Genomic DNA, 25779 nt, shown 5'->3' with positions numbered 1-25779 from the left:
GTTTTATTTATTAATTTTTTTATTTATTTATCAATTTAGTGTTTATTTATATTTTAGCACCTGATAGAATAGAATAATTCCAATGCAACGAAAACATCGGAGGCATTCCGAAAAAATCGTTCATCTTGCGTTCACCGTTCACTTTGCGCTCGCGTTTGCGCTCCGTTCGCGTTCTGCGTTCACTCACCGTTCACCGTTCACACATCGTTCACCAAGTTGCGTTCACCGTTCACACTTCGTTCACTCCCCGTTCGCTCTGCGTTCGTTCACCGTTCGTTCAGCGTTCGTTCACCGTTCAGGTGGGAAAGTAGAACGTTTCAGGGACTGTAATAATGGATTAACAATTAGGGTAAAAAACAACTTTCCAGCCATTGAATTTGGTTCATGTTTTTAACTTAAAACCACGGAATTCAGAATTATGAAAAAAATGATCCACTGTTGATCATAATTATACACTTAGCATACTTACTTTGGTAACTGAATACCCAGAGGTAGTTCAGGGTAACACAGAGAAACGGCATTTCCACTTTATTACCGCCAGTTGTGCACCCCACCCCCACAGGAACCACTGACCCTGGGGTCACATATTTCACAAATTTGGAAATTTTATTATTAATTTGATTTGATCAAAAATGAATGATTAATACCAAAGGGAAGATTTATAATAATAATAATAATAACATTTGTATAGCGCCCTTTTTAAAATAAATTACTCTAAGGCCCTGAACAGACAGTGTTTCAGATATACAAGTAGTTATAACAACACAATAATCATACAAAAATAAAACATAAAACCTAAAATTATAGTACGAGATCGTTACTAACATAAGAGTAAGCAAAATTATAAGGTGCTAGACTAAGATCAACTTGAGATCAACTTAAAAAATTTCACACAATACAGGTTGTACCAAAATAGATAGTCTGAGGAAAATAAAACTCGATAACTTGTTCAAAATAAAAATTACACGTCGTATGCTATCATAAAAAGATGAGTCTTAAGATCCCATTCAAAAGCTAAAAGTGACGTCTGGAAACGGAGAACATCCGGTAAACCAAGCACAAAGTTGCTGCTGCATGGTCAAATCGACGAGTTTGATATGTCTCTGTGCGAACACGAGGTTTCACAAGTTGTTTGGAGTCATAAGAGCGTAAAGTCCTTGACGGTTTATAGACTGTTATGAGTTCCTTTAAGTGTGATGGTGATGTCTCCTGGAGTACTTTGAATGTGTTTAAAAGGATCTTATAATATGTTCTAAATTTAACTGGTAGCCAGTGAAGAGATATCAGGACTTCGGAGATATGATCTGCTTCTTAGTTCGGGTGACAATACTTGCTGCCGCATTTTGTACACTCTGTAGCCGTGATATATTGGTCTCTGTAATTCCATAGAGTAGTGCATTATTATAAGAGGTCTTTCGTTGTTTCAAGTAGCAAAGTATGGAATACACTATGTGAAAACATTATAAATTCGACAAGTGTATGTTTTAAAAGAAACTATCTTAGAGAATATCACCATGCGTATTAATTTTGTTTAGTATTTTTTTCATCTTATAATTTTTTTAATCTTAAATGTACTCTATCTCTTTTAAACTATGTTTTACTAATACCTGTCTGTATGTATGTTATATTGCAGGACCACATTGAAAACTAGTATTGTTGCTAAAGTATGTCATCCTGGATAAATAAAAGCTTTATTATTATTAGTATTATTATCATTTCGTTTTGAGCAGATCAACGAATTTAAATTCTCATTGAATAAAGAAAGATGTTATTCGTTTGTAAAGGCAATGCTTTTGTCCACGAAATTACGTATTCTTGAAAAAAATCTGTTATACAAAATACATGAATATTGATGCAAATAAAATTAATGAAACCACAGTATTTCAAACTAAATGAAAAAAAAAACCCTATAACTGTTTTTAAAATCAGACCAGCTATGGTCAGTCATCCAAATCATGGACATTTAAACCAAACATTTTTCGTACAAATGATTCCTGCAGATCGCACGTCAAATACACCCATCTTCTTTGGCGATTAAAATTTTACAGCTAAAAGCCTCGTCAATTATAGTGTTTCTTATGGATCGTGATTTTGAATAATTCACAATCATATTGGTTTATAAAAAATAAGTTCGAGCACTTTTAGAATTTTTACTAGATGAACTTTCACTTTCCTTTTATGTTTTTTCTTAGACATGGAGGGTGATAAAGGTAACCACCAAGACAAGGACAAACAAAACAAAATGCAAACTTGGAACAATGGAGAGGAAGATTCAGTTAAAAGAGATTCATCGAATACAGCCTCCTCCACTGCATCATCTAACGAGTCGTCGTCATCAGAAATAGGTGTCCAGTCTTATGACATGAATGTTTGTCAACCAACGTCCAGTAGTTCATCTGGATATTCTGACAGGCAGAGTTCTTCGTCGGAAGCTGGAAAGTCCAGAGATTACTTTGATGAAAAAGAAAACTGCATTCCACTTATCAATGGACCCATCACGTTGTCGATGACCGAAGCAAAGCTATGGTACAAGTTTTTGAAAGTTGGGACGGAAATGATTATCAACAGAAGTGGAAGGTCTGTTTATATATATATATATATATATATATATATATATATATATATATATATATATATATATATATATATATATATATATATATATATATAAAGCACTAAAAAACCAACAACACTGTATATCCTAAATGTCGGATCTACCAAGTAGATACAAGGTCACGGATGGAAATTTATATAAAGCACTAAAATGACCAACGACACGAACAATAAAAATTGTCAAATTTTCGGGACGCCCTGTCCCTTCCTCAGGACAAAGGAAAAAGTTAAAAAGTCATAAAAACAACGGAAAAAGAGAAACAAAAAGACCTAGCACTACTACTAAACTACTAAACACTAGATATTTACATAATTACATGCTGAATTGGAAATATTAAGAACACTAATAAAGAAAGAAATCCGGACCGCTGTGAAATGCGTCCGGTCTATCGGGTATACTCGGGTGAAGTGCGATTTACATAATTGAACGAATTAATTATGCTAATTAATTACGATAATCAGTAAATCGTACATTGTTTCATTATCTCAAAAAGGCGTAACTTTACTTGATAAAGAATAATCAAAGAAAAATAATATAGCAGGGATATTTAAACATATGAATTATGATCCATTATAAATTTTGAAATATTTAAGGATTTATTACCTGGAAAAAAAATTTTTAACAAAAGCGTAAACAATAAATAGTTTTGTGATAATTGAACGAATTAATTATGCTAATTAATTACGATAATCAGTAAATCGTACATTGTTTCATTCTCTCAAAATGGCATAACTTTACTTAATAAAGAATCATCAAAGAAAAATAATATAGCAGGGATATTTAAACATATGAATTATGATCAATTATAAATTTTGAAATATTTAAGGATTTATTACCGGGAAAAAAATTCTTAACAAAAGCGTAAACAATAAATAGTTTTGTGGGTTGTCCGAGAGTTGGTGACGCAAATTAACTGTAGAGTTAACACTAAATTGAGAGAATAATCTTGTTTAGTATCATCAGGAATTGGGTCTAGTTTACGTTCATTCTGGTGAAGTCATTCAGTTTGTTAATGCCATTAGGGCGGAATGACTTCAATCTGTGCATCCAGAACTTTTCTTTGCTTTTTCTCTGAGCATCTGTCCATCTTGGGTTATGGTCAATCACCACTACTGTCATGTCCTCCCATTTGTGACCCTCAAGGTTGAAATGTTCCCCAACGGGTTCATTGAGTTTTTTGGTCCTAATGGTCGAGCTGCATACAGACGCCCAAGGAACCTAAAGGACATGGTAGTAAGAACCAGACTGGACAACCCATTACCTAACGGGGGCTTTAAAACTTGCTCTGACAGAAGATGTCTTCTTTGTAAGCACAGCACTGACACAGACAGTTTTAGCAGCCCTGTTACAGGCCGCAGCTACAAAATACTAGGGAATTTGTCCTGTCAGACTGACAACTGCATTTATCTCATCAGTTGCAAAGTTTGCTCCAAACAGTATATTGGTGAAACAGGAGATCTCCGCAGGAGAGTTAATAACCACCGCTCGACCATTAGGACCAAAAAACTCAATGAACCCGTTGGGGAACATTTCAACCTTGAGGGTCACAAATGGGAGGACATGACAGTAGTGGTGATTGACCATAACCCAAGATGGACAGATGCTCAGAGAAAAAGCAAAGAAAAGTTCTGGATGCACAGATTGAAGTCATTCCGCCCTAATGGCATTAACAAACTGAATGACTTCACCAGAATGAACGTAAACTAGACCCAATTCCTGATGATACTAAACAAGATTATTCTCTCAATTTAGTGTTAACTCTACAGTTAATTTGCGTCACCAACTCTCGGACAACCCACAAAACTATTTATTGTTTACGCTTTTGTTAAGAATTTTTTTCCCGGTAATAAATCCTTAAATATTTCAAAATTTATAATTGATCATAATTCATATGTTTAAATATCCCTGCTATATTATTTTTCTTTGATGATTCTTTATTAAGTAAAGTTATGCCATTTTGAGAGAATGAAACAATGTACGATTTACTGATTATCGTAATTAATTAGCATAATTAATTCGTTCAATTATCACAAAACTATTTATTGTTTACGCTTTTGTTAAAAATTTTTTTTCCAGGTAATAAATCCTTAAATATTTCAAAATTTATAATGGATCATAATTCATATGTTTAAATATCCCTGCTATATTATTTTTCTTTGATTATTCTTTATCAAGTAAAGTTACGCCTTTTTGAGATAATGAAACAATGTACGATTTACTGATTATCGTAATTAATTAGCATAATTAATTCGTTCAATTATGTAAATCGCACTTCACCCGAGTATACCCGATAGACCGGACGCATTTCACAGCGGTCCGGATTTCTTTCTTTATTAGTGTTCTTAATATTTCCAATTCAGCATGTAATTATGTAAATATCTAGTGTTTAGTAGTTTAGTAGTAGTGCTAGGTCTTTTTGTTTCTCTTTTTCCGTTGTTTTTATGACTTTTTAACTTTTTTCTTTGTCCTGAGGAAGGGACAGGGCGTCCCGAAAATTTGACAATTTTTATTGTTCGTGTCGTTGGTCATTTTAGTGCTTTATATATATATATATATATATATATATATATATATATATATATATATATATATATATATATATATATATATATATATATATATTTCTTCTTATTGAATCAACAAAGTCTCCCTCCCCCTCCAAAATAAAGCATGAAAATAATAGTAACAATTAACGTCCGATCAGATTTTTCAGTTAGACGAAATATGATTTTGACTATGATCTTTGTTAAAACATGATGATATCAAGACTTCCCTCATTTGAATAAATGTGTTTGATTCATATAACATAACAAATAACTATAGGTGAAAGATTTTTGCTCCTTTTTGGACTTTAATTTGAGGGGTCAGACCATTTATCACCATATTAAATAATAGATCTCAAGAATTGAAGCATTTATTGTTGAACAACTACAGTATTCAGAAATTTATTTTCGTTTTCGAGGTATGCAGAATAGAAATATATAGGGGCTAGCCATTCAAGTCCTTAATGGGGCCGTCTTACAAATATTGGAGTGGGATCAGACGCCTTTTTTCATATCAATTAGAAAGTTTTTGATTTTAATGATTTTTTTGCTCAACATCTTTTCAGAAATTTCTTATCGTTTTCGAACTATATAGAATAGAAAAATTAAAGAACTAGCCCTTCAGGTCATTAATGGCTTGTTTTGCAAAATATGAATGGTTGTATATTGTTTAGAATACGATTCTGATCATCTTTTATTCAATACTGCGTATCAATATATTCCCCCCTGGGGAGAAATAAAGAATCAAAGATTAAATATATTGACCCCTTATGGTCCCTAATTACGTATCAAATGATAATAATTTTACAATTTATTGTTGCTGAGTGTAAAGACAAACATTTTGCTTCATTAATACATAACAAAACATTGATAGTTAAAGAGATAGAGATGAACGTTTTTGGCCTCTCTATTGCCCTAAGAAGAAAAGCAAGTCCTTTTTTTCTCCATATCACATGAAAGATCTGAAATTTCTACACATTTCTTTCTTCTGTATGTCTTAAGGAAACTCCAAACACTAACAGAAACTGTTTTTTGGACTTTTTGGAGAAAAAAATATTTCATTTAAAGATATGCATATTGAAACCATTTCTATTCATTTAGAACATAGGGTATGTGCCTTATTGGCACAGGAAAAATGTTCAAAGACAATGGACTATTTGTGAGCAGAAATCACTGTTGTTTACATTTGGAAAATTAATTAAAATGATTAATTAAATTTCTAACTCTTTGTCTTATATAATGCTAAAAAATTGTAATCTTTATAAATTATGCAGTTAACGGTAAATAACAATTTGTTTAATATGACATCTAAGGGCAGATCACTCTAACTGCATAAAACTACCCAATAAATAATGCTCTTTCGTGTGCAGTGTTTAGAGCGTTCTTAACAGAGTGTTTACAAATAAGAAAATATAATAGAAAAGTTGTCAAATTTTGCGAGATGTTTTGAGCCATTTTAGCTCATTTAAGCTCAAAAGCTCAAGTACGATTTTATGATCACATTTTGTCCGGCGTCAGTCTGTCTGTCTGTCAGTAAACTTTTCACATTTTCGACTTCTTCTCTAGAACCACTGGGCCAATTTCAAACAAAGTTGCGACAAAGCATACTTGGGTGAAGGGAGTCAGGTTTCCTCAAATGAAAGGCCTAGCCCTCATTCAAAGGGGGCAATTCAGAAATAGTGAAAATTTGGTGACATGTTTTAAAATTGTTCTTCACAAGAATCACTGTGCCAGGAAAGATGACACTTATTGGGATAAATCCTCAGGAAGTGTAGATTCAAGTTTGTTTAAATCATGACCCCCGGGATAGGGTGGGGTCAAAATAGCCTATCGAAGTCTTACATAGAAATTTATAGGAAAATTCTTTTAAAATCTTCCTCTCAAGAATAGGAAAGCCATGATTTATCATATTAATATGGAAACATCTCGGGTAGTGTAGATTCAAGTTTGTTCAAATAACGGTGGACCAGAGTTTTACAAAGAAATATATAGGAAGGGTATGGAGATAATGAACAGTATTCAATATCAAGTCCATAAAGGTTCCCCACCGGAAAACTGGCTCTGGAATAGGATTTCTCTTACGGAAATCCCACACCAGACTCGAACTGCCAGGGGAAAATCCTACTCTATGTATCATTTATAGAGTGCAATTTCTCTCAGAGCTATTCTTCCCCACAGTAAAATATAATTGCTGTACTTATGTTTTAAAGAAGAGAAAGTCGGCATACTGCTACAAGACAATGTACCTTATTTAAAATGGCGACTTGATGTATTGAACATACGTACTCGGTATATGAAGTTTTAACTAGATTACACTTGCCGGTAAAGGACAAGTATTGCAATAGCAATACTCTCATAATGCTTGTTATATTTTACAATATAAATATATGTAGGACTTCAAAGTGCAATGGGACTCCAAAGTCCGATGGTCTACGCCAAAACCCGATGGTGCTCAAAACACCATGCAAAGGTTGTTTAAAACCGTTTCTTAATATATTGTCCTCATCCGATACTCTCTGTCTTTCACACTCAAATACTACCTGTATTATTTGTCTACACATGCACAACTCGCTTTGGCATTTTTTTTTAATTTATTTTATTTTATTCATTTTAAGAGTTTATTCAGGATTTTTTCCTGCGTAAAACACAAAATTGAATCGTTAACTGCTGCTCCGAGACGTTCTAAAACGTCATCGGTTTGTCGTTTTCAAGACGGACTACCTTTCTTGTCAAGTTGATTTCTTATCAAAGAAGCAAAATATCAAGTAAAAATTTGAATACAAGTCGATGTTACAATTTTTTATTTGAATTTTCGGGTTGATTTTCGTTTTTGATCCATTTTACGGGGATTATGACTACAGACATTATTTAGTGTATTGTTTGTAACTTACTAAATTTTAACATGCATTGCGCCTCGATTTGTGCATTTTTTAAATATCGATAAGTTTTGAATAAATCTTGATATTTAACACAAATTTATACAAATTGTTTGTATTTATTTGAAAAATATAATTACCAAATTCGGATAGCATATGAAGTCAAATAAAAAGAAAACAAACAACAGAAGTCCATGATTTTTTTTTTCGAACAACCCTCGTAAAATATGAAAACCTTCGAGGATAAATAGCACCGACAAACGATTTTTTTTTCCAAAATTCAGATATCTTTGCTAAATACGGTGTCCTTAAAAATTCATCTTCGCTAGCCAAGGGTTTCTGATACGCTACTCTCCTCATAAACCCTTGGCATACGGTGAAGTCAAAAGACGGGATTGTTTTCCGTCACGTGATCTCGAATCTATCAGGTATGCACAGATTGCGTCATCGCCAGAAATAAAGAAACATGTTTTAAAAAAAATTAAATCAAAGTTTTTTCAAGAATAATTGAGAAGCAGTAATTGAGTTATATTTATTCATTATTTATAGACCAAATCTGAAGCTTCAATTAGATTCTTAATCACATATTTAGAAGATATTGAATGACACCATGGCTATTCATAGAATTGAATGTTATCTTACGGATCGTTGTTTACTTGCGTTTTTCATTTCCGAGATTAAAGAGTGAAGATGTATCCCGAACGCAAATATCGTCATTTACAAAAAACAATTGCTGATTGGTCGACCTTGGTGTACTGAAATCCAATCAGAACTCTGGAAAAAAATCCCAATTTCTATGAACACCGTAGGCCAAGGGTTTATGAGGAGAGTAGCGTATCAGAAACCCTTGGCTAGCGAAGATGTTAAAAATTAGAAGTGATATTTACTTAGTGAAACCAGGCACGGATCCAGGAATTTTTTCCATCGGGTGTTGATTCCACCCGAGTCAAAAAAAAAATCATACCTAGAAATTTATTGACAAGCAAAAATCAAAAACAAAATAAAAAGAACAAAAGTCTGAACAATAACAACAGAACAAAACAAAAAACCTTGCAAATTCGCCCCGAAGGACCTATTTCATACAAAGGGAAGGGGGCTTCATTAGTCAGCATATTAAAGTGTTTTGAAGAAATATTTCTCAATGAATCAGATTCAACTAATTAAAATAAAAATATAACATTGATATTTCTATAACCGCTTGTAAAAAGTTATTGGAAATGTTAGAATTTTTCAAATTTAGAATGATATGGAAACTAAACAAAACGAGATAAATAGACCTGTTTGTAACTTACCAAGGAATTGTATCCAATTAAAGAGATAAATATATGGTGATATGGAGATACTCGTAACTAACTGGATATGAAATACATGCAATTAATTCGTGTTAACGAGATACGAACTCAAACAATTATTTCCGTTATTGGATTCAGGAAACATATACATGTAAGTAGTACATGTGTTTCCTTGAAAAAATGAATATTTAAACGTTATATAGCCTTGTTAAACTGCACATTTAAAATATTAGGCAAATATAAGTACTGATGTGCCATTAGCAATGGTAAGACATGAAATTTGAGGATATTTACATTTTCGGCTGAGACTCTATGACTTGGCTTAGAGAATTTTTTTCTACATAAGTAGAAAATCACTCTTTACCATATGAAAATCAGTATTTTTTTTATTATTTTTTTTTTTACAAACATATTATTGCTATCTTTTACATTGACTCAAAAGCAAGTGGGAAATCCTACTCTGAGGAAGAAAAGGGTAAGATTTGGCTCTGGTATGAGATTTCCTCTAGGGGGAAATCCTACTCTAGAGTACGATACGAGTTCCCGTGTCAAAGAGGATGCTCGCTCCATTAATATTCATCGATGCTCATAGACATTAGTACGGAAAATACATCTACAGACATCCGCCAACAAGTGGTGTGATCTCAATATGAGTAAAAATTTTTAAATTTTTTAACATAATTTTAGGTAACATTGTGTCTCTGTGGTGTCATGTTGATATTTCGTGCGATACATTTTTGACTTTTTAAAACCTCAACTCGTGAATCGCTGAACAAGTCTCAAGCAATTTGGCATAAGGTCATCCAAGGGTAAAAGTGTACAAAATTATAAATTTTAAGGATGTACAACACACCTACCCAAAAAAATTCCTGTCGTTTAATTTTCGTTATTTTTGTATATTTAGGACATGACAATATCTTCTGCATGTGTGCACATTTTGGACAAAATCGTTCGAGTGGTTTTTGGACAGGAACTTCTAAAAGTTACCCCCCTTTAGTTGTTTACCAGGAGAGAAAATTTTTAATCAATGAACTACTTAAACCTAAATTTTCAAAAAAGCCGGGTTAGATATAAATGTCAAATTTCATTGACTTATTCCTTTAACCATTTAACACTACAACATAGTCATCTTTTTGATATACATATCATCAAAACAATTTTTAAAGACCTTAAACTGAAAAACTATGAATTATTTAAGCCTTGAAAATTGTGTATTTTTCAAATTCAAATTTTTTGTGTGAAAAAACCTGTCGTTTAATTTTGGTAAAAAACTTTCTTTAGGTAGCTGATAGTATAAATAATCTTCATAATTTTTTGGATAATTTTTGTACGACCAGTTTTGATTCAATAGCGGAAAATTAACCCCTCCCCCTTTTTCAAGAAATCACGTTTCCGCGCGTCTTTCAGACGGGGGTCGATCACTTTGCTAGAAATCTACAAATACACATTAAAAAAAAATCAAATTGGAATATTGCTTTTGCTTCAAAAATATATTAACTTACAAATTTAAAAGTACTCATATGTAAAGCGTATTTAAATGTAAATTTTTAGGCAATTTTTGAATACCCCTACCCCTTCCTTTTTTGCGTCGCAGACCATTAGCGTTTGACGAAACGTCGTTTACAGTGCAAATTTATATACTAGTATTTCGACATTTTAATCCCGGAGGTATGCATTAGTTTTTAAATTCATGAATGCAGAATAAATATTGACTACTGTTTTTATATGTACCAAGAAAAAATTACTGAAGGATTTAGTGTTTCGTCCATATACATGTATGCGTTATGCATTCCGTATCACATGAAACCTGGATAGGAATTTAAGTTATGTTGAACTTGAATAATATGTTGATTTTTAAAATGATTTCTTTAATTTTATTTATAAAAGAAATGGTGTATGTTCAACTCTCCTGTGATGTAAATGGAATAATTGTAGTTTCTTTCATGTCATTATTTCTCATACGAGACAGTATCACAGTTATGTGGCCGTGAAGATACATCGACATTTGCATAGATGTACACCCCTCACGAATTCTTTCAATGTCGTTGCTTCTAAAGTTAAAATGAGAATTCCGTATTCGTCCGCATTAACTTCAAAATATCAAACATTACTTATAGGCTACGTTTTGTTTTGATTCGAGGAAATGCGAACCGACATGTGTGAGTGACAGAAGGTCAAACGATTTGCTGCAATAGGATATTCATAAATGCAGATAATTTCAGTACTAGTGAACAATTCTTTTCAATTCTATACTTACATTGTGTATATGAGGTCTATCATATTCAATTCTCGGATTTATCAGGTCTTGCTGTAAATGTATCTGATTCTGTGGAAAACCGTGAATAAAGGGAGGAAAATAAACATCTCCTACATTTTCAGAGTTGTTCCTCTTTGATCAGTAAGGGTCTGAGAACAACATCGATTTTACATTGTGAAAGTTTTTTGTTTGTTTATTGTTGTTTTATTTAATTAAAGAAGAAAAACAATTATATCTACACGTATATCGTAAATGCACAAATTGTAATGAAGAAGTTCAAGACCATTAATCGGAATGTCATATAGCCACTGTACATAATGAGAATTTCGGCAATGTAAAATAAAATTTTCAGAATAAAAAAAAATCCTGCGCTTTGATCAAGAATACAATTTATTGTATATGAAATGAAATGAAATAAACATTAGGGGATGGAATTTTATGTCTTGCTTTTTACGGAGTTTAATCGGGTTAATAGAAAAACTTATTGATTGAGTATGGTACGTATGATCACAGCCAAGCCCCATATCCCATTTTTCTTTTATGATTGATATACATCGGAATCGTTTTACTCGTCATTTTGACGCTTTATTTTTGACGTTAAATTTGACGTCACGTCAAACGTTCAATTGAAATCGCAAGAGTTATCTCCCCCAGTGTGTTGTACGTCTTTTAGCCCCTATCTTCTCAGTGACTGTGTTAAAAACATTAGATGTTTTATCTTGAATCGAAAAAGAAAAATTTTTAACCAGAAATGCTTTCACCGATTACACTGCTTATTTTTAGTATCGAATCCACTTACAAAATTGTAAAATTCATGTTTCTCTTGACTTGGTAAGTGGTTAGTGGAGGAATTAGTGGAATTGCATTACTTTGATTAAATACATTGTCTACTTAATCTATATTTATAGCAGATATTTAATGTTATGATGTTGATTATTTTTCTGTGATATTGCTGATTTTTTGTCATTTTGTTTTTCCTTATAAAATTCACCAGGCTTGGTATATTTTTCTAAAGTTTATATTACACTTTTAGCACCAAGGAAACATATTCTGAAATTTGTTATCACCTGTAAACCTTTACTGAGTGTGATTTCTCTGTATTTTTTTTTATTGAAGTATTACTAATATTTTCTAAGTCTATTTCATTGTCCAGTTCTTAAGAGAAACAAACCTAAGTAATATCAACTTTTCTAAACTTGTGACATGATATTAAGTTTCTTCCAAAAAAAAATGTTCGTATCATCTGTTCTTAAGTGTACTTATAAAGTGAAAGTGAGTCATCTCTTTACAGACCGTTTTCTTTGGTCCTATGGATAGAGAAAATAAGCTTTGTGCACCATTATGCTAGTAAGGACATCGTCTTTCATAATACTGAATGTCTTGTCCCCCTTGTCAGTGTTCTTGTGATTAGACAGAGTTTTATGGAATTCAAAAGTAAAAAATACACGATTCTTAAAATCTTTTTATCGGCTTCTACTTATTAAAAAGATAAACAATTTGCAGCCATGTTGTTCACGGATGACTCGTTAAAATTGTTGGATGTAAGTAACCTTGGTTAGAAGTTCTGGTCTTAGGGCAGGACTCTATTGATTTTAAAGTGAAACACCAAAATAGTCTGCCAGTACCACTTGGTTTTCTGCACTTTTTTCTCTTTAAGCTTGCAGATATAAAGCTTATTTTTGGCATATGAATGTACCGGTATCTTGATGATCGAGTTACGGGTTAGGTATGCATGACATACCGCGTCATAGCTTTTTAACGGAATTATGCCATTTTTCTTATTTTTAGCTCTATTTGTCAGAGACCAAAAGAATTATTGTATAGTAATGTGTCCGTCCGTTCATCTTTATGAAAACAATGTTTCAAAATACTACCCCTCCTACAGCTTTGGTAAGACTTCAATATAACTTGGCACACAAGTAGACAACACTAAAATACATAATTCTTATAATTTTAATTATGTTATGTTATGTTATGTTATGTTGTGGTAAGGTCACCTGGATCAACAAACACAAAATCATGCCTCAGGACTCTTATATTGCGCAGAACAACTCATGCCATCAAATACTAAATGGCTTTTTTGGGGGTTCGTTCTCAGACCAATTAACGGAGAGGCAACAGAATTTTCTCTTCGGTATCCTATACATTTGTTTTGTCTGTTCTATAAGCACTAGTGTTCTGCACAGTGCATTGTTGTTACATTCGCCGTACCTGTTATCTTTAGTATAGTAATCAGCCAATTAAAACGCGTGATTCAAATTGTTCAATTGTCAAATTTTAAAGTGTCACCACTCAACGCAATTTCAGTTGCAGTGTATACATTTGCCACAACATTTGTACATGTATGTAACTTAATGAGCTGCAATAAACAATCGCCAAAACATAATGATTTCACTAAAAAATGTTCAATTTATTTTCTCTCATTCTTATTTCAAGATGTCAAAAAATACACAAATGCCTTTAAAACAGTGAGCTGAGATGTAAGTCGAAAAGTTGGAAGCGAACTGCTAATAGACAGACAGGTGTTTATTGATTTAAGGTGGTGCTATTGGTTTTCAATGTGAAGGTCGCGAATACATGTAGTAATAAGTCATGGTCTAAACCAAGGTTTCTTACCTGTGATACCATGGAACATTCTCTTTGCGATGGCATCCTGACGGGAAGTGATCCGAATAAAGCGGTCAGCAACTTCGCTTTTGCAGACGCCACCCTGCGAAAACATTGTCCAGTCGTGGCTTTAGAGAGGTGAGAGGCACAAATCACAACCAAGCTGATGAATTGATTGATTAATTGATTGTATGTTGTTTTACGTGCCTTTTGTTTCCATCTCTGAAATCATTATTTTCATACTTGGATATTTTACTGAAAATGATGTCAATGGTAATCTAACAACCAAGTTATATGATAAACGTGATGACTTTAACTTTTCTATCGTCAACTTCCCTTACTTATGCAGCAATATACCTTCATCATCTGCATACAAAGTATATATATCTCAGTTGATTCGATACGCAAGAGCATGCTCTACGTATGAATAATTTCTAAAACGAGGCAAATTATTGACAAGCAAGTTGATGAAACAATATCAGCAGTCTCATTTAAAGTCATCATTTCGTAAGTTCTATGGTCGATACAATGACCCTGTCAGCAAATACAATTTATCATTGAGTCAAATGCTGATAATTGTTAGTCCATTATTTATACACTGAATTGACGACGGATTTTTCCGTTATTTCCCGATCATGATATGGAGCATACGGCGAGTGTGACCGGTCAGCAGGGGATGCTCACTCCTCCATCGCACCTGATCCCACCTCTGATGTTTCGGAGGTCCGTGTTTGCCCTGCTCCTACTTTATATTGTTTTACGGACGTGATGTTAAAAACTGTTCGTTATCTCCATATCCTTCTTTCACATTGGATTCCTCTTAAAACCAAACAATAGCAGCTAAAACATCGTCGCAAATAATGGCAAAATGTACTATCCTCTTCCATTCTGGTCGTTGTTGAATGAGAAGAGAAGTTTTCGTAATTCATTAAAATATTGACTAATGCGAGTATAAAAGCATAGTCGAAAAATGAATTATGTTGCTATCTTTTAATATCTTTTAATACCCAATGGCAGTTTACGTAATATTTTTAAAGCAATGAGGATGTCAATAATTATTTCAAATGCGATTGAAACAAATATTGTCATTGGTTGAACGTGACGTCGCAGTATAGAAGTATAAATATTCATGATTATGACTATTTATGTGATCAAGCAACCGCAGGCACAAGAGGGATATATGCGGACTCTGAACCATGTATTGAGACGATACAGCAATTATGAAAAAAAACTTAACGCAGTACAGTGAAGGGGGTGACTGGGGTTTTTTGTGTAAAAAGTACAATAGTGAAACTCTTCATATTTATACCATATATAACTTACAATTACTTCAGTGTAGATGCCAAGTTTGAGGAAAATCTACAGTCCAGGTATTTTAAGGGGCCGTTTCAAAATACAGGTACATTTACTAAAGGATTATAGGAAAATGCCAATTTTAGCACTTTAAAGCAAGTTTTACAAATACTACAATAAAATTGTTATTCAAACTATAATATTTGATGAGTTATACTGTATTATACATTATATGTAAGAAATACAAATTTCTACCGTCTTGTTACCATAGGGGGCGTCTCAAAATGTCAAAAATCTTCCTGGTTTTTTTTTTGTACAGGCACAAAGGATTTATATGAAAACATAGTAAAATAATGGAGATATTCTTATATTTCTATGTTTTAAATTTAAAGAGCGTATGTTTATTACTTTTTCTTTAATAGATTTTTATTACCTCTTTCTTTAAGAGCTTCAGTTCATCATAACGTCATAAAGACACTGTAATGATGTCAACCTACCTATCAATTGTAAAATTAGTTAAAACATCAGTTATATAAATTGTACTTACATTTTAAGCCTGTATTTTCTTAATTTTGTTTATTTTTATTAATTAAGCGAAAAAAAGCGCTTTAAAGCAGTAAATATGCTTCATTTTACTATGATGCGCGAAATATTGCGCATTGAAAACTACAGGCCCACTTTAGGTGCACAATGGAAATATCGACAATATTTTGTAATTAAAATGTATTCATAATCGGGATGGCGATTATTTTTAGTACATTATTTTTGTCGGTTAATAGTAATTATGGTTAATAACTACATATTGAGGACGATTAGATTTTATATTTAGACTTGTCACGTGATGTGGCAGTCACTTGATTTTAGCACATTTACTTGCAGTATTAAGGTTACCATAAATGTTCACTAGCGCAAGGGCATTACCAAGTTAAAATTACAAGTTCAGTTTTATAATTTCAACACGCACTGTAGTTTCTGAAAAGTGCTGCGATCCTATCTAGATTCAGCAATTGCATTGTTAGAATTTTATTTGATTGTCCAAATGCTGAATTTTTGGCTGGTCAGTGACATGAAATATTGATATAATTAAATTATTTTCAAGATTTCATCAGGATCGCAGCACTTTTCGGAGACCTTAATACTTTTAGAGTTAAATTGTAAAAGGTTACTATGATCTATTGAGTGTGTGCCCTTGCACTAGATCGATTTATTAAGACCCTACATTACCCTCCGATGTAATTGCATACAAATATTTGGCAGTATCAATAAAATACGTAATATATAGAAAATATATTATCAAAATTGTGAAGAAAAAATTGAATCCATGTTAATGGCCTATAGAATATCTTTGAATAATATTTTATTTAATTATAAAACACATTTTTTCGTTGAGAAAATATTACTTGAACTAGCTCGCACTGCATACAAACTAAGTCACCTTTTACGAATTGACATCAAATTGACAAGTGGATTACGATCAGTGATTTGTTTGTAACTTTTTATGTGGGATTTAACTTACGACAAAACGGCATGCTGTACTAAATTTTAGATGTAGTTTGATAGTTTCCTACAGGTTAAATTAGCAACTCACCTCATTTGTGGTATTTTTATTGTATTATTGTATGACGTACATTTTGTATGATGTCATAGTTAAGTTTTCCCGTACAAATAAGACTCCGAGCCTTTTATGTAACCTCAGCTGTGCTGCGAAGATCAATCTTTAAATCAAGACTGCCAGTGAGCAGTCTTTAAATTCAACACAAAAATACAGCCCCAACTTTAAGTCATTTTTTATGATACTCTCGAAGATAAATCTTAAATTTGAAGTGCAAATTTAATGAATTAAGTCTGACTGAAGACAGTTTCCTGATAAGTCTGGACTCTAAATGACCAGATTGACCATTAAGACGGCGGTCAAGGGGTATAACTTGGAGAGAAAATACCTTATATTAAAACAGTCTATTGACTTACAAAATTAGCATTTTTTAAAATTTAGATGGATGTTTATATTTATGCATTGAATTCATATTTTTGGATGTCTTCGGTCCTCTAACACACCTGGCCGTGCCTACAAATTGAATGCAGCACGTTAGCGCGGTATGATAATTTGTCGGCACGTCAGGTGTATTATAGGACCGAAGACATCCAAAAATACGAATTTAATTCTTATATTTAAATTATCTAATTTTTCTTCTTAATATTGCTTATTTCGTAAATCTTTAATGTGAATTTAGCGCTCTTCAAAATTGACGTGGTTAATAGACGTAAATGCCGTTAACGTTTGTAACGTCAAGTGACGGTGCAAAATTAAATAACGCAAACAAACATTGCGGGGAAAAAATAAATTAATTTTAAACGCACATTTGTAGTATTCTTATGTTTATTCAACAGAATTATAGGTTTTGATTCAATTGAGTCAAAACATTGTACACTTTGGTGTTTCTAGATTCTAGAAAATGCATATAGTTCCTACTGTGTCTTCTACCACGCGGTGACAATTTTGGCATGTGTTATAGAGATTTGAAAGTCATGGATTTTATACAGAAAATTACACTCAATGTAAATATTCAAGAATATTATAAGTTCCTAAAGCAGCAATTCGATTCACATTTTGATCATTTCTAAATTATGGTTTTTTTTATATTCAGAAGAATGTTTCCATACATCGAGTTTTCCTTGAGAGGTGTAGATCCTTTTGGATTATATGACGTCATCTTTGACATAATTCCAGCTAGCAATAAAAGCTTCAAGTTTCTTAGCAACAAATGGATTCCTATTGGGGAGAAAGAAGAAGAATTCAAGAATTATCCATTCAAGCACCCGGACTCTCCTCGGATAGGATCGGAGTGGATGACACGAAAGATTTCCTTCGAAAAAATAAAATTATCAAACAAACCTGGCACAAAGGCTGGAATCGTAAGTGATTTTTTCAATATTGATAAAAGTCAACCTGATTAAAATCAAATTCTTTGATCCGCTCACGTACATCGCTGCACAATCTGAGCACAGCATCTGAAGAAACCACATTGAGGGATATCTCCTGGTGACCTTCAATTATCCAAACAAACGCTTCCTCTCTAGAATTAGGGAGTACGTCTACCTCGGAATTCAGATAGAGAAGTGAAAACCCGATGATACACAAAAGTTTCAGTCAGTCAAGAGAAAGACCACTGTCTTTTCTGTACAAAGTAAAATAGGTACTTGCTTTTGTCTGTTTTATAAGCCACAATGATGAGATCTTCTCCAATGCTAAATTTCACTTCTACACTCATTTATAAGAAAGTCGAGACGATGTGCAATTTTTAACTCGTTTTAGTGGTAGACTTAAAGTACATCGCAAAACTGGATATCGAGTTAGTATTACCAAACTTATACGCTATATAAATAACTGAGGTTTCTATTTTATTGAAGAATATTTATTGTAGTTGATTTAAGTGATAATTTTATTGGCTGCATGGTATTTTCTATGAAGTACGAGATATTTCTGAGAACGACCCTGTGAAAATTTAGGCTTTCCCTTTCTCTTTTTGCATATAAAGTGATTTGGTAAAATCAAATATACTATGTTACCAGCCCCTTTGAGTACGATCTCTCTGATTGGTAAACATTTATATGAATTTTTTTTAAAATGTCATCAGGAGTGAATTTTTTTTAATCTTGTGTAGGGATCTAAGTGAGCGGATCAAAGGATTAGATTTAAACAGGTTGGATATAAGTCAGACTTTGTAAAATTAGTGCAAGATTAGAGATTACTATGTAATTCCATCCACTAGAGTCAAACCGTTTTTACTAGTGAGTAAAATTTAAACGATAATCTTTAAGAACATAGGATTGGAATTTAAGGTATCCGATACATAATAGCCTCAGATTCAATGAATCTGAATGTATAACAGCTACATATTGGCTGAATTTTTAGTAAATCGAAACATATATCTTCATGTTTTAGTCTCAATATGTATGTGCGAAAGGTGTCCTATTTTTTTTACCTTGACCTGTCCTTGAAGAGCTATTATAATAATAATGATTGTTTTTATATAGCGCTTTTCTAGCATAAATGCTACTCAAAGCGCTTTACAATACATTATTACCCCAGCAGACCTTAACAATCCAGAATCTTTTTCAGTGCAAACTGCCGTTATCAGCGCTAGAACACTAACATTCTGACAATATCTTTCACTGTCTATAGCCAGGTACCCATTTTATACTTGGGTGGAGTGAGGAAATTCGTGTAAAGTGCCTTTCCCAAGGACACAACGTCGGCTTGTCGTGGCCAGGATTCGAACTCACTACCTTTCGGTTTGGAGTCCGGCACCTTAACCACTGACCTACCGACGCCACCCCCCTTTGCTTTTAATCATTAAAATTCCTTTTGTAAAAAATCAACTCGGTAAAAAAATATTTTTTAATCATTTCCCTATCCTTAATAATCATATCCACCAGAACATTTTTTGATATTTATAATTTTTTATGTTAATTTTAATTTTAAAAAATGCTTGTTCCCAGAGACCTAAATACATTCTTAACTATTTATTTACTGCTTAGGTAATCGTTTTTTTTTAATTTCTCCTGAAAAAACTTTTTTCTACCCAAAACTGCTTTGAATTAGTTTTAGAGTATCTAATACAGAAGAATACTTAAGGCTAGAAAATTATGTCCTTTTATGGATCGGATCCTTGAGTTTGAAATTTAGTTTCAATCCACTCGTAAATTTACTAACTTGGTCATTGGTCATTTGCAATTTTTTTTACACATGTACTCTGATATTGACATTAAAAAGACGCTTGAGTTTCTGATTGACAATACCTGTGTGGTTTTTGGTCTTCCAACAGTCTACTGAAATCCAATGGGTACCAATTGCGCCCCGTTATTGGTAGACCTCTTTTTTGTATTCATTTGAAGCAGAATTTGAGCAAAATTTACGCATGAAATGATGAAAACACTTGTTTAGGCCTTTAACTCGACATCTAGATATATCGACAACGTATTGTCTGTTAATAATTGTAATTTCCATTCCTATGTCGATTCGTTGTATCCTGGTGAGCTTGAGATAAAAAAACTGCACAGAGTCTGACACATCTTTATCACACTAGGATATTTTGATGAAACAAGAATATCAGCAGTCTCGATTAAGGTCATGATTTTGTAAGTTCTATAGTCGATACAATGCCCTTGTCAGCAAATGCAAATTATCATGGTTCAAATGCTGACTGATGTTTTTCATACTAATTGTTTGTAACTATTCATACACTGAATTGACGACGGATTTTTGCTTTCTTTTCCTATCATGACAAGGAGCACACGGCGCGGGTGAGACCACTCGGCAGGGGTTGCTCAGTCACTTTGACACTGAATACTGTTCATTTGTTCGTTATCTCCTTATCCTTCATCAGTGATCAAATTTAGAGTTTTCTTTATGTTTGGAAATGCAAGATTTTTTTTCCAAAGTAAAATGCAATAATTCATAGTTCTTTGTATATAAAATTGCTATTATGTTGACAAATTTATAAAGAAAAATTGTATTACAATCCACAAACCGTTAAACATTTTTGCAGGAGGAATATTAGGAGAAGTTCGTGTCTTACAAAAGAAATGTGATTTAAGTAAGAGTTATTCCCCATGGTCGCCATATTGTAGGTCAACATTTCGTTATCCCTTCATTATTCGACCAAGTTCACTTTGTTATACTGGTTACTAATGCAAAAGATAACATTAGTTTTCTGATGAATATACGTTTGTTTGGCCTCTATTAATTCATAATTTTAGGATTTGCTTAGCTGTCAAAGAACTTAATTGATTTTACCCTGGAGCAGATGTAGATATTGTGAACTTGTTTCTTGCATATATGTTTAAAATTGGTTGCTCAAAAAAGTTAATTCTAATGGCGGCTAAGGGGAATAACTCCTGGGTAAAAAACGTCATACGAAAACGGTCTATAGCGAGTAACTAACTAAGTGGAAAACTATTTATATATTTTCAAAAATAAAAAAATTAAAAAGGAGAAAAGACAGACAATTCCCCCGAACCTGAAAGACCCTGCACTAACCAAAGAGTAGTTGAATTGAAATTAATAGCGGCGGGATTGTAAGAGTATGTGTTTTTTCAACGAAAATTCAAATCTCTATTCTTGAACTGGTGAAAAAATATAGACTGGAAACTGTTCTTTATATAGAATGTCAGAAGTGCGGCAAAACGAATTTCGTACCTACCAGTAAAACGCCACAACACACAAACGACAAAGGACCAGCCCGATGTTTTGAAGTGATATTTTAAGCTCTACTGGTCAGAGACCTGGGGATTTTTTAACCTTGTTATTTATTTCTTAAAAATCCACGAGACCTGTCTCAACAGCCCACAGTTGGATATGAACCTGCGGCGATAGGGTTAACTCCCTAGCTACTTCGCACTACTTCGCAGATGCTCTCATCACTCCGCTATACGGGCGACTCAATTTCGCGTTAATTTAAGGAAAAGAAAGACATTTCTTTTATCAATATAATGTAGGGAAATTCGCACCCAACAAGAACAAAAAATAAAAGTTATTTTTGGGAAAATACTGATGTCAAATGGAGTTAATTTTTTGATATGATATCTATTTATGCTAATGTAAATATATTTAGAGAATGCAACAATTTAAACTGTTCAATACAAAGTTCGGGATTTTCAACATTTTGGTAGGGATTTGATTTATACATGAAATATAACGAGTAGAAGGCATGAGAATTTTCATTTAATCACAACTTATTTCTTTGTATTTCCAGTTTACACTACATACATTTCAAAAATACTTGGTACGTATTTCCATCGTCAGACATGAAAAAGATGATGAGATATCTGTTGTCGAATTTCCTATTCGAGCCACAACTTTCATAGCAGTCACGGCCTACAGCAATAGAGACGTAACGACGCTTAAGATCAACAGTAATCCCTATTCGAAGGGATTCCGTTTTCCTGTGAAAAGGTTTTTGTTTATTTTTCCTTCAAACAGATAAGAAAAAAACTCATATTCTCAATTTGTTACTTGTAAGAGTTTTTATATATACAAAGATACATGTAGGTACAAAGGCACCTGACGTTACAAATTTTTCTCTTAATTTAAACATTAAATTCTTCCTAATAATAAACAAGGTACAAATCGGGCGCCATTGTGGATTTCCCTAGGTCGATCACATCCACTTGTATTTTCGTCTATCCACTTGTATAGTAAGTGGTATTTTCCAGACAAATTTAAAACAAGCCAAAGTAACACCTATTTTTAAGAAAGGTGACAAGGCTGACCCGAGTAGTTATCGTCCTATTTCTATTCTACCAACTATATCTAAATTGACAGAAAAACATGTAGCTAAGCTAATACAAAATTTCAGTTGGAAGGACGAATAATGCGCTCTTGACTTGGGTCTATTATCTTTCAACGTCATCTCCACGGTTGATTGAAAGCCATTCAAGGCCCTCATGGACCATATTTATCATTAGGCAGGGGGTATATATTTTAAAGAGAAAAATAAGTAAAGTCAGTTGCTAGTGATGAGATATATCATCTGGAACATCCTATATGATTTAAGTTGAATGTAATCCTCAATACTTTTTATTTGAGACTAAAAAATCAGGCCTTTGAAAATCTGGATGCTAAGGAGCAAAGATTAGCGACACTTGAGGATTCAGTGAAAAGCACGGTGTATAATCACCTCTGGGAAGAGATTCCAGCTTTTCCACAGTGAGTTCTTGTTTGTTGAAATTTATTTACAATCATGCATTTAGGTACCTTGTTGATACATGTATAACATAGTCCTTCCTTAGTACTTTTACAGTAAATCTTTTAAAAATACATAATTGTACGTAAAAAGAAATAATTTCTTTATTAATACTATTTTAATATATTTCACAATATTTGGTGAATATCATAAGTATGTTATAATTTCTGAAAATAAATTGTTTTAAATTTTGTTAAACAAGATTAATAGAAAAAATACATTTTAGTTAAAATTAACATTACATTTGATTGACTGGTTTGATTGAGATCACCTTGGTTATACAAAATTCAGATGATCTACTGCTATCTGGTCTTGTCCCATTTGTCTGACGTCATACACTGTTTATTTTGAAACCCTTTCTTCGTTTGTGCAAATTTCCGCCAAGTTTGCTTTATAATCTGATTTCAAGACCACATGGTAGTGCTCTTTGTTCACATATTGAATTATCTATCTTATATATCCAATTTAAGATTTCCATTGGATTTATCTACCAGCAAAGACAGTCAAAAAACATGTGAGTCTTTTAAAAAATATACATACGTCTTCACTCTTGAAATGATATTGTATATCGCCAATCTCCATCATTAACGATCGCCAAATATGGATGAAATATTGCCGAATTGGCGTTAAAACAATAATAATCAATTAAACCATCATTAACACGAGTTTCTTTCGGTAATTTGAGATTTAATTTCAATTTTTTTTTTTTTATTTCAGTTCACGTCTCTGATTCCAGGGACACTCCTATAAATGAAGAAATACAAACGGATATAAAAATGGAAGAAATGGCTGCCTTCTGCTGCTTTCTTGCACGTACGCCGATCAATGCATTTACTTTCTTTCAAACACTGTATCTATCTTTTGATTCTTCAGTTTGAGAAACATCAAACGTAGTACACCTGTTTTCATTAAAGGAGGAGATGAACAGCCTTCAAGACACAAGGTCAAAGTCACGGGTTAAACTATTGAGACATTGAATGACTCGGCTGTATAATTAGAACTCGTGTGACAAACATTAACTTCTTTACATAGACCCTTTAAAAGATTCATGATCCTGACTGAATATACATCAAAAAATCAATATTCGGACTTCAGATAGGACCTCTCTTTGTTCGTTAAATATTTTGAGACCGCTTTGCTTGACAAAGTTAGTATAATAGGTTCCTTTTAGAAGTATTTTAAAGTAATAATACTGAAGTCTGATGGAGATAAAGTATTATCAAATTTAACACTGTGTTGCCCTATACCAGGGGTTACGTATACCCAACAAATTTCACCATCCAAGCATTAAAATTGTAGCATTCTAATACTGCTTTTGTAGATTTTTTTTCTCAGACATTTCTTGGCTTTTAATATGAAATTTTTCTTTAAGATTTAAACGCGCAGAAACAGACTGGTATGGCTATGCCACCGTTCTACCATTTCTATCCACACTTCATGAGAGGTCCATGGGAACAAGGTTAGTAAGAAACTCTTCTTTGTATTTATCTTTTCCTTTCTTTGTTTTTGAAAAAGAAAATTGCTAAATTCTGAAAACTTCCAGTCTCGTTAGCTCTTTCCATCCGATTGTCATTAAATTAATTACACATATTAAGTAAACTTCAGGTGTGGAAGCATCCTAGGACAGTGTTTATTCTAAATTGTTAAAATGAACCACAATAGTAAATCCAAGTTATACATTGAAATATATAGGAAGAAATCCTTTAAAAATAATCTTCTCAAGAGCCACTGGATCAGAAAAGTTTAAATTTATGTGAAAGCTCACAGGAGTGTTTAGATCATGTAGATAAGACTGGTTATAAACGAAGTGTCATCAAGATTTATAATGAATTAGATGAGAAGCTGGATTCAATTCAAAATGGAATTATTTTAAGTAAAAATTCGCAATTTCTCGATACATTTTGTTATACAATCTAAACACAACATAAAAATGAAGATAACTGAAAAAAAATTGATGAATTTGAACATCTTCCTAGCGATCAAATTATTATGACCAAAAAAAAGATAAAGTTGGAAAAGATTTAGATGAAATGCAAAATGAATAAGCAAAAGGCGCACAAATAAAATCTAAAGCACAATGGATAGAAGAGGGCGAAACACAAGTTCTTTCCTTGGATTAGAAAAGAAAAACTAAGCTAACAATACAATTTTTGATGCACGAAATGGAAGTAAGACAATTTCTTCAAATTCTGAAATATTGCACGAAATGTGCCCTTTTTACGAAAACCTTTACAGCAGTAAAATAATTGATAATACTTGAATATTAAAGTATCTACAAAATGTTAATTGTCGAGAATTAGAAAATCAAGAGAAGGAAAAATGTGATGCAAAGCCTTCCGCCTCGCCACGTTTAAAATTTACTGACCAGTATCATCCCGGACTCTGTCACTGAAAAACTCAGTTTCGTGGAGAGGGGGTATACTGTTTTACTCTTGAGTGTCTGTCCATAACAAATTTTGGTCATATTTTTCTCAGCAACTGCGTATGCATTGAAGATGCTTGAAATTTAAGTTAATCCGATGTCGACTTCCTGTCTACCTGTGCGTATGTCT

General features: G+C 32.8%; 1 protein-coding gene across 1 annotated transcript; it reads left to right on the top strand.

Annotated features, from left to right (window-relative positions):
* Positions 1–2194: 2194 nt before the first annotated feature.
* Positions 2195–24686, top strand: LOC134254704 (T-box transcription factor TBX4-like; the record flags this gene model as incomplete). Its single annotated transcript, XM_062737242.1, has 7 exons — positions 2195–2577; positions 18128–18395; positions 22238–22437; positions 23071–23190; positions 23698–23741; positions 23945–24040; positions 24600–24686. Coding segments are annotated over exons 1-7 (1198 nt in total), but the record flags the coding sequence as incomplete, so codon positions are not given.
* Between the last annotated feature and the right edge of the window lie 1093 nt (positions 24687–25779).

This window comes from Saccostrea cucullata, unplaced genomic scaffold, assembly GCF_032062105.1.
Source record: "Saccostrea cucullata isolate Sc308-1 unplaced genomic scaffold, CSIRO_AGI_Scuc_v1 ctg1955, whole genome shotgun sequence".
Classification (NCBI taxonomy): domain Eukaryota; kingdom Metazoa; phylum Mollusca; class Bivalvia; order Ostreida; family Ostreidae; genus Saccostrea; species Saccostrea cuccullata.
This window is presented reverse-complemented; position numbering and strand designations above follow the sequence as displayed.